The following is a 14,801-nucleotide window of genomic DNA, read 5'->3' as shown; positions in this document are numbered from 1 at the left end:
CAAAATACCTTTCAAACATGAACCTCATCATCAAAAATTGATTCTCTTGATACAAAAGCTCTCAACTTTTAACAGTACTTAAAAGCTTAGAAAGACAAGAAAATAAATGGTAAGAACAATCTATGAACAGACAAATTTCTTAAGGATGGAAAATTATAGAAAATAATGAAAGTCTAATTGTGAAAAAGTAAACCAAATCAAGAAAGAACTTAAGAGGGATGGAATTCTTTCGTTGCCAAAAATTAAAAAATCGCTTAAATTATTCTGCAACAGATAAATTCACTCTAGCCAACTACAAGCATTAATCTAGCAGGGCATTCTGTCTCGACTTATAGCTCAAGCGGATTTCTATCTTCACTTGATTCAAGCCATCTTCTACCCGACTTCTAGTGAAACGAGCCAACTTTTATTTACCTTTTAGCGGAGTGCCCTGCACGCCCTCTTTGGTCTACGTCATTATTCTTAAAATTTTGTAGAACAAACAAATTAAAAATCTATCTAATGTCTAGTAGAAAGACAGTCACTTGCTTACCTACGTATTCATAAAGGCTTCATTTCAAGTTAAATATTTATAAAAAATGATATTAATTAGTTTATATTTCCCTCAAATTCTTATGAGAAAAGAAATGAAAGAGCAACTGCCATTGCGGGTATTTTGTAGAAGAAAGAGAAGGAAAGGCGCCAAAAGCAACAGACTGAATAAACAAGGGGCCACCCCATCACAAAGTGACAGGACGACTGAGTGAAGGAAAGCCAGTGCTTACAAGTACCCAGAAAGCGAAAGCTTACATTACAGTCTGTGCCAAACACAGCTTTAAGCCTTTAACCATATATATATATATATACACACATATACACACAGATATTATATATATATATATATATACATATATATGTTTTCTTTTCTTTGTTTTTTCTTTTCCAAAATGCAAATAAACTTCGACATTAAATCTGCTGGACACCACAAACAGAGACTAAAGATTTGGTCAGACACAGTGGAATAAAGGTGTGTTCTATTCTCTGCAGGAATCTCTCTCTTTTGCTTTTTCGTCTCCAACTATGGCTTCCCTTTAAGACCTCTGAAAAAAAGAACCAAAACAGTTGCCAAACAAAGTGACGTAGGAAGAGATTATTAATTATCTTATTATTGAGCACAATGGAGTGTCGGTTCATGAAGTAAGCTTTCCAGCAGTTTCTTTTGAAGCCGTGTCACTATATTGCCTTGGCGTGTCCAAACAGAAACTTCCTCCTGGAAAAAAGAGCCTCTTATGTGTCAGTAACATTTAGTGGCCTCTCTTTTGCAGGTTTGTGAATGTGTGGTTGGAATTTTTTTGGGTTTTGTTCAACTGGGTTTGTTTAGACTTGCAGAAACTGTGATGTAATATGTGGGTTTTCCTCTGTTGGGTTTTCAATTTGTTTGAATATGAGATCTGCGTTGAAGTGCTTAGCCTGAGCAGGGTATTTGTCTTTTGTTATATTTTTGTTTTTCTTAAGTGTGATTTTGGTGGATAATTTACTTCATTTGGAAGTCAGAATCATGTATTTAGTTGTTTTTTTTTTTTTTTTGATTGACATTTGGTCACAGGACTTGAGCAACAAGTTCTGAGTAGAATTGGCTGAATCTGCTGCTTCTGATTTTGAGAGGAAAAGAAGGCTACATTGAAGAACATTCTGGAAGTCAAAGTGATTTCCATACGCTTGATAGAGGTAAGCTTTCGATAATAAGGAGTGGACTACATTGAAGAACAAATAAAATATATGCAACTTTCTTTATCCATATTTTGTTTTCTAACCAGCAAAACCATTTTTGTTCATTTCCCATAAGATATTAGATTTATTAGGTTATAATTCTTCTGGTTATTGGGTCCATACTGATGTGTGGGAGTAATTTGATTATATATTTATCTGGATTTTTCTGTTGAAATCTGTTCTTATGTCACATGCATTTGGTTGCAGGGATATGCGATCTTGGGAACTTGAGCTTCGGTAGTTAAAAAGCTACTAATTTCAGTGCTCTTCAAATGCTTGCTAGAAGATCATAAACTAGTTTTTTTAAGTCTTTGAAAGCTCTCTAATACTACCTGTGCGTTGCCTCTTCTGCTGGTTTTGGATTTACTGCCAATGGCCAAAACGTATCACCATTCTTTGCTTTTAGTTCTTTTTATCTTATTGAATTTTATTAAGCACTCAGAGGAACTGCAATCCTCCCAGGCTCAGACCCTTTTAAGGATTCGGCGACTTCTAAACTTTCCAGTAGTTTTAAGCAGCTGGAGTAACAATACAGATTTCTGCAACACTGAACCAAAGTCATCTTTAACTCTTGTATGCTATGAAGAAAGCATAACCCAGCTGCATATAATTGGCAACAATGGAGCTCCTCTTTTACCTCGGAACTTTTCTTTACACTCCTTTGTAACAACCCTAGTTAAGCTTCCTGACCTGAAAGTTCTCACATTGGTTTCTCTCGGTTTATGGGGCACTTTACCGGGTAAAATCGCACGTTTATCAACTCTAGAAATACTCAATGTGAGTTCTAATTACCTATATGGTTCCATCCCTCAAGAGCTTTCATCCCTAACAAGCCTCCAGACACTCATATTGGATGACAATATGTTTTCTGGTCGACTACCGGATTGGCTGAGTTCACTCCAAATTTTGACTGTTTTAAGCTTGAAGAAGAATTCATTCAACGGCTCTTTGCCAAGTAGCTTGGGTAGTTTGGAAAATCTTAGAGTTCTTGCACTTTCACACAACCACTTTTATGGAGCAGTGCCTGATTTTGACCGTTTGACAAACCTTCAAGTGCTTGACTTGGAAGATAATGCTTTTGGACCACAATTCCCTCAACTTGGCAAAAAATTGCTTACCCTTGTCCTGAGTAAGAACAGGTTTAGGTCTGGCATACCTGCTGAAGTGAGCTCCTACTATCAGCTTCAACGGCTGGATGTATCTTTCAATACATTTGTGGGACCGTTCCCGACTTCACTGTTATCCCTGCCTTCTATTACTTATCTGAACATTGCAGGGAATAGATTCACGGGAATGCTTTTCGAAAATCTATCCTGCAATGCCGAGCTTGAATTTGTGGATTTGTCTTCAAATCTTTTGACTGGAACTTTACCTAGCTGTCTACTGACAGATTCTAAGGAACGGGTTGTCCTGTATGCTAGGAACTGTTTGGACAATGGAAAGAAAAATCAACACCCATATTCATTTTGCCGGAATGAAGCCTTAGCTGTGGGCATTCCTCCACATCAAAAGAAACGGAAAGAAGCTTCTAAAGCAGTTCTTGCCTTGGGTATAATTGGAGGGGTTGTTGGGGCAATTGCACTTCTTGGACTGATTTTATTGATTGTTAGAAGAGTAAATGCCAAGAGAGGAACTATGGTAAAGAAACCTCCCACAAGATTAATAGCGGAGAATGCATCAGCTGGGTACACCTCAAAGATACTTTCTGATGCAAGTAAGGTTTCATCTCTCTCTCTCTCTCTCTCTCTCTCTCTCTCTCAATGTGTCTGGTGTGTGTGCATTTTTGTTTGTGTGCACTAAGAATAAGACTATATGTTCTTTAAGCAGAATAAATAAGCTATTTTATGTTAACCTGTTTATTATTTGCTGTTACATAAGCACATTCTTTTTAGTTCCATCAATTTCCTCTTAATATTTCACTTTCATCATGCTCTATGCAGGAAATTTGGTGATATTCTGTATGAATTGTATTAAGATGATTCTTTCGTTGTTCAATGTTGTAAAACTCAAAATTGACCCTCAACTCTGCCTTGTTGCTCTTTGACCAATACATTCTGGTTTACTAGTTTTACATTGAAATTATATCCCCAACATATAGTTAGCAGAATTATCAGTGACATAATAGAAACTGAAGTGATGTTTTAACTATATCATAAAGAGTTGGTGAGTGCTCATTGGATTTGAAAATAACTACTAGAAAATGCAGCTCTGCATAGAGTTGTGTTGCAAAGAAGTTTTTGTTCAGTCAACCTATCTTTATGATTTTAACATTTTAATCTATAACAATTCTTCTTGACCTCTCTAACTTAACTCGAATTCAAAAGTCTAATTTAAGCTCTCTGAAATGCCTACAGTTTATGTATGAGAGTTCGGGTCATGAAAACCTAAGCAGTTGGACTACAAATTCTGTTTTTCAGTACAATTGGTTCCAGGATCGTACTTTTTAAAAGGGTCAAGCCTTCTTCCATCTTTATCATGTATCTAACCTTTGATTTATTGCCCCTTGCCTGAAGGGTATATATCTCAAACGATGAAGCTGGGAGCAGTTGGCCTTCCAGCTTATCGAACCTTTTCATTGGAAGAGATTGAGGAGGCTACAAACAACTTCCACACATCTGCTTTTATGGGTGAAGGGTCTCATGGACAGGTATGCAAAAATCTGTTTTACAATATGCCTCATACTTTCCCATAAAAGCAGCATTCAGACTCTCAAATTTTAGTTTTAAACATGCTTTTTGGGTTTCCTTCTGCTATGTTTTCTACTGCATGCAAACAGAACTGCCTTGATACCTTCTATAATATACATTAAGTTTGCACTATATGACTCCTCTTAGCATATAATTTGCTTTGAGAAAAACAAAAGAATGAATATGACTTATTTTGGTCTCGTAAAGAATTACTTTAATTTCTTCATTTTATTTATAATCTATAATTAAAAGAACTACTATATTTTATGCACTATGTCATTGCATTTATGCTACTATTGTCACTGTTACACGGTCTGCCTTACTCTGCTACTTGTTTTTGTTCATGGAGCTTGAAAGAGTTTGGCCTTACTTTTCTAGTGTGATTTTTCTGTATTGTAATGAACAATTAGCTTGTTTCTATGTCTTGGTGAATAAAATGTCAAATTATTTATATTTAAGATTAGAGAAATGATAGAATTCATTCTATTTTTAACCATCTCCGTAGTGAATTGATGAATCCATTATTGAATTTGTGTAGGGTTCACAAATCTAATGGTTGATCTACTAAGATTTGTAGGATGAGATGAGGAAAATATTGAAGTGAATCATTCCTTTTAAGATTATAAGTGATATTTGATGTGTATTGAATTTCTTAATCTATTTCTGTCCTGCTTTTTACATGTTCTCAGATGTACAGAGGCAGGCTAAAGGATGGTTCTATTGTAGCTGTTAGATGCTTGAAAATAAAAAAAAGTCGCAGCACTCACAACTTTATGCATCATATAGAGCTGATATCAAAACTCAGACATCGCCACTTGGTCAGTGCTCTGGGACACTGCTTTGAGTGTTACTTGGATGATTCAAGTGTTAGCAGAATATTTCTTGTCTTTGAATACATACCAAATGGCACACTAAGGAGCTGGATCTCTGGTAATTTATTGATCTGCACATTAATTTCTTGGGTCAGAAGGCATAGAAGTTACACTACTAGTACTCCATTTGTATTAGGCTTCATCTTTGATCTTATGTAAAGATTATTATATGAAATTGTGAGTCCTCTGAATGAGATTTCTAAAAAATTGCTCTGAGCCGATGAGTCTTCTCTGTCTTGACTTTTTTTTATTTACTTTACACACTAATGTAATGATTGGTCACTACTAAAATTTAATTTTTCAGAGGGACATTCTAGACCACGTCTTACTTGGACACAACGCGTAGCAGCTGCAATAGGAGTGGCAAAGGGCATCCAATTTTTGCATACAGGGATTGTGCCTGGTGTATATTCCAACAATCTTAAAATAACAGACATTTTGTTGGATCAGAACCTTGTTGCAAAAATTAGCAGTTACTATCTGCCTTTAATAACTGATGACATGGGAAAGGTTGTTTTTCTTTCCATTGGGTAGTCTATTCTTTTCCTTAATTAGTACTCACCTCTATTCATCTACACAGGTTGGTCGTGGAATTTCCCGTAGTGGATCCAAAGATCCTGTTCTTAATGCAAGGTTTGTACTGAAAAATTTATATGGTTTTGAGTCGCGCTATAACAGCTCAAAATATATCGTATGAGATGTAAAGATCCATAATCTCTGATGAACAATGAACTTCTGTATAGCTTTTGTATCGGGAAACCTATCAGATAGGTATGTGTACACAAGATATGATTCTTCACTGGTTTGAGGAACTCAATGTCTTGTGGTTATTCTCATTTTCATATTATCACCTCAAGTCCATCCTCCCAAAAAACAAAAAATAGAGAAAGAAGGCCAATCGCGATCAGGATTAAGTTCATGTCACTTATATGTGTGAGTGTGTGCGTTTATATATATATATATATATATATATATATATATATATATATAATCAACAACAATACTGTTTAATGAAATTGTTGTCTTTGAACAATTACTCCACAGGGTTAAACAAGAAGAAAAGGTTGATGTTTATGACTTCGGAGTGATATTGCTAGAAATCATTCTGGGGAGACAATTAACATCCAGGAATGAAGTGGGCATTCTTAAAGATCGGGTGAGAATGGTTCTGTTATTATATTTTTTTTCTTTTTGAAACTCTTTCAATATGCTTTTTATTCAGTGAGATGGCTCTGTTAATTAGAAAATACAAGGTGTAATTAATTGGTTGTGTTGTCAAAAATGTCTTTCTTTTACCTGATGTATTGTATGCATTGGGACAAAAGGAAAATGGTATCCTTTTCATGCCATGATTTGGAAAAATGAATGTACTCATCCTTTTACCCTTCTACCTAATGTTTTGTACAGAGCTACAGTATTGCCCTTATATAGTTTTGTACTGGAAAACATGATGCATTGTGGACATTGGGATGAGGAAAATGGTATCTTTTTTATGCCATGTCTGCTAGTACCCTCAAATTTTTACAATAAAATTGAACAATACAGTTTCAATTTAACACACTCACCTCCTTTTTAAGTCATCTCTACATCCTTAGCATGCGGAATTCTGTCATACATATCTTTCTTGCTTGTTAGATTGTTAGAGTTGTTATATTTTACATTAGCTTTGTATTCTTATAGCTTAAGGGTATTCTTGTAATCATGTTATTTTACCCTAATATAAATATGTGCTATGGTGAAGGGACTAGTACCCACTGTCCTAAACCTTTTATTTTTTTACTTTCTTTGTGTTTTCTCTCCTTCTCTCTTTTGAACTATACAATTTAACTTGGTATCAAAGTAAAGGTCCTGAGTTTGAATCTTATTTCCATCATTCACCTTCCATTTTAATTAAATATTCCACGTGTTAAGTTCACATTTGAGGGAGAGTGTTAGAATAGTAATTAAATCATTAAATTTACCTTTTCATGTCCGCTTAAGCTTTTGGAAAAAATTATAATTTAACATAGATATATGTAATTTTAAAGTGGCACTCCCATATAAAACTTTGGTCATTAGAATCCCAAACTCTTGGTTCCCTCAAAGTTTTGCAGTTAAAATGAACAATTTGGAAAATATTGGTATGGTCCTGCTGCGCAGTTTTATCTCCAAGAGTGGTGTTCCCTTCTGAAAATATATTAGTTGATTTCACTTGCCATGAGCTTTTAGAATATTGGTTCTAATGCATGTGTAATTATTGGCGATCTCATCGCTCCTGGGAACCATGCAGTTACAAGGATGCATTGCAGCTGATGAAGCCGCTCGGAGGAGCATGGTTGATCCAGCAGTGCACAAGGCTTGCTTGGATCAATCGTTAAGAACAATGATGGAGATTTGCGTTAGGTGTCTACTGAAAGACCCAGCAGATAGACCTTCTGTTGAGGATGTGCTCTGGAACTTGCAGTTTGCAGCTCAAGTCCAGGATGCCTGGTGCGGAGACTCTCAGAGCAGCGACGGGTCTCCAGTCTCGGCTTCACAATCTCGAATACTCACCTTTCGTTAGCGGAACATAGAGGTTCGAATGTTTTTATCTCACGCAATATCTTCTCGTGGATTGCTACTATATGGGTGCAAGCTTGATTGATATGGATGCTTTTACAAAATTGGAAGCATGTCATTTACAACTTAGCTACTTGTTTATAGGATCTTGACATTATAATCAAGTAAAGTGATTAAAACATAAAATCTTCTTCTGCAGAGAGATGAAATTTCCAAGAGGGAATGGGGAAATGACACTGGTAAATCACAAGACTCCATCCAGTAATGTTGTTGGCTTCATTCTCTGTTTTTACTGGCTTGACAAGCATGCTTGATAGGTTCTCAAATCCTTTATTTGTGGAAATGTGTAATCTTCTTAGCCAATAGTTGGAAATAACTGTTTATATAATGTTATTATTCCATGTGAGAAAAAAAAAAAAAAAAAAAAAAAAAAGATGTCATTTTCATTTACTCTTAAGTTCTCCTTAATGTAAATGATTTTAACCCTCCAGAATCGCCATTAATGGCTTAATAAAGATAAATCAGTGCTGGCAAAGCATGTTTCTCTTTGGGTTGTTCTTATCTGCTGATTGTATTTGGCATGGTATATCAAGAAGACCTTAATGGAGATTTGGAATGAATTGTATATGCTGATGAATTGTTTGGATGATGGGAAAATGAATTGAATGATGTAATGTAAGTAATGGAATTGACTGATTTGAGAGAGTCAATCTCAAGAAGAAGATTTTGAATTATTCTCCAATCATAGCTTCTACAATACACTTATATAGAGATTTTATACAATTGAACTGAAATCTAACAAACTACTGATGTAATACCCCACACTAAATTAGGATTAAGGACACCTTAATTAATGTTTGAGTGTTTATAATAGAGTTGGATTAGTCGCAAATTTCAAAAGGTGGAAATGAGATTTTAAACACTGAACTGTAGGTAAAGGAAAAATAGGAAAGACATTCGGTCATTGTCCGAATGGTCCACATCGGCAAAAGCCTTTGGATGATCCTAAGACCATCCGGAATGTGATAGTTTACATGCAAATTAATGAAATAAGGCCAATACTGAATAAATGCAGTTGAGGGTCTTAAAAAAAACCCCATTATGAACCCCAGGGCAACATTTCTTGAGTGTTTGAGCTCTAATCTAGTGGATAAGTCACATATCCATTTTCTTGGTCGAACTCGTTTATATTTCGTTTTTAATGTTGTGGTTAGTTAATTTCCGTGTGTGTGTGTGCGTGTGTGTTTGTAGAAGGTGAAAGTTGAGTTTGTGTGATGAAATTTAGGGTTAGAAAGTGGAGTTTTGTGGATAAGATGTTCTATTCCGAGTTTCCTACTGCTAATGAGTAATTTTTTTTTGACTTATAAATGTGGTGTTGTGTAGATTCTTTAAGCTTTGAGGTGTTGATAGAGAAAAGCTTTGGTTTTTATATGAAGTGTTTGATTTTTTGGGTAAAAGCTTGGACATTATAGTGCGTGAGCTTCGTTTTAGGGTGTGTTTAGTGTTTAGATTAGTGAAAGGAAGCCTTTTTAAGCCCTAGAACGTGTTAGATGGTTTAAAGATCGATGTTAGGAATTTTTTGTCCAAAAAAATCTTTGTGGTTCGAGAACCGTCAGTTCCTGAAACCGTTAACTGACACCGTACCAACAGTATATAACCATCCTATCGGTCAAACTGTTCCAACGGTCGATGATTATCCTGATAGTCCACACCCTATGAACTAATGGAAGAATACTAAAAGCCTAAGTTTTAGGTTTAAGTTAGGATTTGGTCTAGAAGTATAACTAATGGAAGAGTGCCTTGCAGACGAGGGAGTCAATGAGTACCCTAACAATTATTTCGGCGAATTTGGTGGGTACATTTTCATGTGGACTTTTAAATCACCTAGTGTCAATTCATTTTCTCAACTCATTTTTCCATACCATTAAAATAGAATTTACACATTGCACTTATAAATCCTTTTACTAAAGTACTCCCTAAGGTTAAATTGTATCGATTCATTCCCGAACGTTCTAATTGTTATCAAATAAATCCTTTTGTCAATCCTTCGTTAAATTTTTAGCAGTGTTGTCATGTCATACTCAATAAAAAATGACACGTGTCTCTTTAATTAAAAAAAAGTTATACCGCAAGACCTTTAGAACATTTTTACTTTAATTTATAATAATAATTTAAGTTTGAATGTGATGTTAGCATTTCATATAACATATGATAGTGGTTAACATTGCTTGGGTTAAAAAACTTTGAGGGCAAAGTACAGTTTGCCCCTTAAATTATCACTAATTCTCACATATACCATCAAAATTTAAATCCTTATAACTTGACCCCTAATTAAATGTTTCACTTTACTCCCTCTGTCCAAAATAAACTGTCAACTCGAAAGAAAATAAATAAAATGAGTAAATTTCCCCTGAAGTAAAAAATAAAATAAAATTACTCTCACTTGCCCCTGCAAAAACTCAAACATATTGCATTTCATGTCGTCCAATTTCACCACATAGTCGGTCTTAGTTAACAATAGGGTGATGAATATATGATATGATTCCGGAATTGAGTGTAAAATTTACATAAGAAAATTGAGATATAAAAAAAAAAAAAAACGCAAGAGGAGCACAAGAGAGCATAGCAAAGTGGGAGGACCTCCTCCCCACCCCCCCGCTCCCTTTTCTCCTTTCCCCTCATTTTCCCGCTTCCACCGTAGATCGATTGGGGAGCGTGTGTCAATGGCTCTCGAGGTACTTTTTAGCGGCATGTAGCTGGCTGGTGGTGGCGCGTGCGCGAGGGTATGTTGGGTTTTTGTTGTTTTTCTATTATTATATTTTTGTTGATTTTAAATAAGAAAGTCTTTTCTCTAGATCTGCTTTCAACAGCGATCTATGGGGTGAAATTTTAGTCGTTTTCTCAGGTTTTTTTTTCTACGAATCGTTAAGAATAATGGAATTGATTTATGGTCGGTCTTTTGTTTTCTTATGGTTCTTTTTTGGAACAAACCATAGACGGATGACGGAGGGGTTATCAAGCATAAAGAAAAATCGTCACTATGGTAGAGGCAGCAAAGCATATTGCGTTTAATAAAGTACTAGTAGCGAAGATGAAAAAGCTAGGAAATCAATGACCTGGCAGCGGATAGAAACGTGATTCATCAAAATTTGCTGTAAATCTGAAACTGATTGGCACGGTGACATTTCATAAATATTGTCTTGTAATAGCTCAAGAAGCTATTGTGTGAGTCATAGATAATGTTTGGGTCATGAAGATTCTAAATTGTATCTTTGGTATTGTACCGATTATTTTGCCACATTTGATTGTTATATCAATTCAGAGATAACTTGTTAAAAGAAAAAAAAAAAAAAAAGGGTTAACAATAAGGTGACATTAATACATTTTGTTTTTCAATTGCGAATTAATGTAAACTATAGGGACTAAAATAAAATTTTAAATTTTTTTTACAAGGGTTGGTGTGAGAAATTGTTGTTCACATTAGGTGTAATTTTATCATTTCAAAACTGAAAGCAAAAACTTCAAATTATGGGACAAGTTGCAGTGATTTAAAGTTTGGTAGTATATATGAAAATAAAGTTGTAACTTAGAAGGGTAAAATGTAATTTTTTCAATTTTTTTTTTATTAAAAAAAAATGGTAATAATAATAATTTTCTTCTGGAAGATCCCTTAGGTGTTGAGATTTTGTCTGCATTGGTACCTTCTAAGCATCTTACAATTGTCTCTCACCAAGTTCCCTGTAATTCAACAATTGAGTTGTTGAATCCAACCATCACACTCAAACCCAACACGTTTATAATCTTTGTGTGAACTGGTTGGCTAAGTTCCAATGACAAAATAGTCATACCAATAAAGTCAATCTTCACACGTTTTTTAAAAAAATTCTTCACACGTTTTTTTTCTTTAAATTGAATAATATGATATTATATATATTGTTAAATGCACAAATTTTAAAATTTTACTTAATTATTTAATGCATGTGAGTAGAGGTGGCAAAACGGGTCGGCGGGTCGACCAGTTTATGACCCGTAATGACTTGCGACTCGTTTAGGGTAAACCCAAACACGACCCGTTTAGCTAACAGGTCGGCCCCACCAAACCCGAACAAGACACGATAAGTTTGAGGGTCACCCGACATGACCTGCTTAACTCGTTTAGCTCTTTTTTTTTTTTTTTTTTTTAATAAAAAAAAATGAAAGTGATGAGTCGAGTCATAAACGGGCCAATTGACCCGTTTATCAAAGTAAATGGGTCAATTGACATATTTATGACTCAAACCTGTTAAGGATAAACAAAATAAATAAATAATCGTGTCTGACAAGTCACCCATGAGTGACCCGCAACATGACCCGTCAAGAGCAAAATAAACGAGTCATAAACGGGACGACCCGTTTATAACCCAAACCCGTTTAGGATAAACCTAAATCCGGTAATTTCATGTCATATTCGTGTCAAGTTGTCAGTTTGTGTCAAAATTGCCAGCCCTGTATGTGAGATCGAGGACTCTACTAGTTATAAATTGAGAAATGCTATTTGTTATTTTCCTAAGCTTCTTCCATATAACTTTTTTAAAAAAATTAACTTCATTTATCGGAGTCCTACAAACTTAATAACCAGTTTTTTTAAAAATTATATATGAAAAAAAAAAAAACAAACTGAAAAAAGTCATTTAGACTTTCTCTTACCAATTAATTGACGACTTAAAAAGTGGGACTTAAAGGGGGAGTGGTTGCTTGAAAAAGTGAAGTCAATCCTTTTGGTTCCACCACCAATTCCATAACTTAAAAATTATCCCAAAATTATAAATGTAACAACCCCACAGAGGACATGTGTTAGAAATTATACGAACCTTAACTTTATGCCATTCACATTAACCACCTCCTATTCTCCTGATAAGGCTTAATTAATAATCCCAGGACAAGAGAAATTACATTAATATTCCCTCTAGAATCTCTTAATATACACTCAGTTAATTAACCTAAATCAGGAAGAAAGACTTGAAAGCCTATGATTTGTATTGAGGTGATAAAACTCAAATTGCGAGTTCCAACAAGACCATGAAAGTTTCACATCCACTTTTTATTTTTATTTTTTTGAAGATCAGCCTTTGTCTTTGTGTTTTCACAATGAGAATTCTTTAAAGACGAAGAGATGCCAAAGGAGTTTCTTATTTCTCAAACTGATCTTCTTAAATCTATGTGTAAACGCTTGTTTATCAAGACTAGGCAAGAAAATCACTTTGAATTGTTGATTTATCGCCACAGGTAGCTTAAAACCAATAGTTCATTATCTAATGGACTTTTCCAATTTAGTACTCCGTTCGAGAGTTATTAGTATTTATCAGATATGTTCCTATCTAATGGAAAGCTGCTGGATCAAATGAACATAAAGAAACGGAACAGAGAGCAGACAATAGCACCTAACTAAAAGGAAAACTCCAGTAGCTAGCTTAACCGGTTTTGTCAGCATAGTAATTACTTGGAGGATACTGAGATTGTAGCACAGAGAATAACTGCTCCACAATTTTAGTCCAACTATCCAAAAAATACTAAGGCCATATCCCGTGAATAAGTACCCCAACACAACACGTGGCTAATCATACACAACTTTCCATAAAATCTTAGCCATCTCTTTTAGAGTGATATACTTTTTCTTTTTTTTTTCTAACTTAAAGATCGGAGAATTTCCTGTCAACTTATCATACTTAGTTGTACGGTAAACGACATCATCAATAACGTTTATGACCCCTCTGCTGTCAGTTTTGTTCAATTGTTGAGTAGAAAAAAACAAAAAGAAAAGACTATTAGAAATTAAATACTACAATCAAACAAAGAATTCCCACCATTGTTCAAAAGTTGCTTTCAGTTGTCCTTTCAAAACAAGTTTTTTTTTTTTTTTAGTCGAAATATTGTGCTTCACTTTATGGTTTCTAAAACACTTTCACTTGATTTTTTTTTTTTCTTCTTTAGGTAAACACTTGCTTTACTTCATTAAAAGAAATAAAAGAACAATATATTTTCTTGTCACTCTCTGAAAGAAGTATAGACAACAAATTTGGACATAATCATGTCGGATACACTATCGCAATTGTACCTCTTTCCTTCTATACATAACAACGGTTTATTTAGTTCTATACATTATTTATGGCACTATTTTTCCTAGAAAGTGAGATCTTAGATATAATATTATATCACCATTTATCAACAAAAAAATTGGAAAAAAAAAAAAAAAAAAAACATGTTTCTCCCCCTCAAAAATCAAATAAACACACATGATACACACATTAACGACTCATAAATTTTAACAACAAATATCTCAAACATACTCTAAATATTTAAAATATACATGAGACTAAAAGGCAAAAAAACTCATATTGCTTAACTCAAGCAAAGAAAAATATTTCATTCAATCCATGCTTGTGTGTAAGCCATTCAATGAGAAAAATTACCAACTTACAAAATGAGGAGAAAGTTTCACCAACACGAGGTTTTGACAAGTATATTCAACCAAAAGTCAAACCTTATCATACTAGAGTTTAGCCACTCTCCTCTAATACATTCCTCTTTTGAAAAGTTAACACAAGTTTGACACAGTAAAAATAAATTTCATAAGGAACATGATCTTTTAGGTTTTGTTTCACTATTTTGATTCTTTTTTCTCTTTGAGAAAGTGTCCTTAAACAATTGATGCTTACAACAAAAGTAGGAATGCATGAATTTTTAAACCCTAGGTTCAACTAGCGTATGGTCAATTTGAAAAATACGACTAGTCAAAAACCTCATCTAGTTACCTAATAGACCTCACATTTAAAGTTAAGAAATAAACTCAAAATCATCTTAAATGTGTACAAAAGAGTAAGCAAAGACAAAATGTACCACATAAGCTTAGACTATAGGTAACCACAAGAACAAGTCCATTGAGCAATTTTTCATCTCATGCATATTAAGAACATTC

General features: G+C 34.4%; 1 protein-coding gene across 3 annotated transcripts; it reads left to right on the top strand.

Moving 5' to 3' along the window:
* Positions 1–910: 910 nt before the first annotated feature.
* On the top strand, positions 911–8,471 carry LOC132191544 (probable inactive leucine-rich repeat receptor-like protein kinase At3g03770). Of its 3 annotated transcripts, none has more exons than XM_059606633.1 (10): positions 911–1,006; positions 1,586–1,707; positions 1,957–3,463; positions 4,263–4,396; positions 5,126–5,366; positions 5,613–5,818; positions 5,889–5,941; positions 6,353–6,464; positions 7,578–7,862; positions 8,046–8,471. In XM_059606633.1, the coding sequence occupies exons 3-9, from the start codon at positions 2,122–2,124 to the stop codon at positions 7,848–7,850; spliced, it is 2,361 nt and encodes a 786-aa protein (XP_059462616.1). In that variant the 5' UTR covers positions 911–1,006; positions 1,586–1,707; positions 1,957–2,121; the 3' UTR covers positions 7,851–7,862; positions 8,046–8,471. The 3 variants fall into 3 exon arrangements, with proteins under 3 accessions (XP_059462616.1, XP_059462614.1, XP_059462615.1); XM_059606631.1 differs by lacking the exon at positions 911–1,006 and adding an exon at positions 1,018–1,304; XM_059606632.1 differs by lacking the exon at positions 911–1,006 and adding an exon at positions 1,321–1,458.
* Positions 8,472–14,801: the final 6,330 nt, after the last annotated feature.

This window comes from Corylus avellana, chromosome ca9 (genome assembly GCF_901000735.1).
Source record: "Corylus avellana chromosome ca9, CavTom2PMs-1.0".
In the NCBI taxonomy this organism is placed as follows: Eukaryota; Viridiplantae; Streptophyta; class Magnoliopsida; order Fagales; family Betulaceae; genus Corylus; species Corylus avellana.
The sequence above is the reverse complement of the archived record's forward strand: the minus strand, read 5'-3'. Positions and strand labels throughout refer to the sequence as shown.

Coding starts and splice junctions, on each gene's coding strand:
- LOC132191544 (XM_059606633.1), top strand. CDS start 2,122: ATGGCCAAAACGTATCACCATTCTTTGCTTTTAGTTCTTTTTATCTTA. Junction 5,819..5,888: donor TAACTGATGACATGGGAAAG/GTTGTTTTTCTT, acceptor TCATCTACACAG/GTTGGTCGTGGAATTTCCCG. Junction 5,942..6,352: donor GATCCTGTTCTTAATGCAAG/GTTTGTACTGAA, acceptor ATTACTCCACAG/GGTTAAACAAGAAGAAAAGG.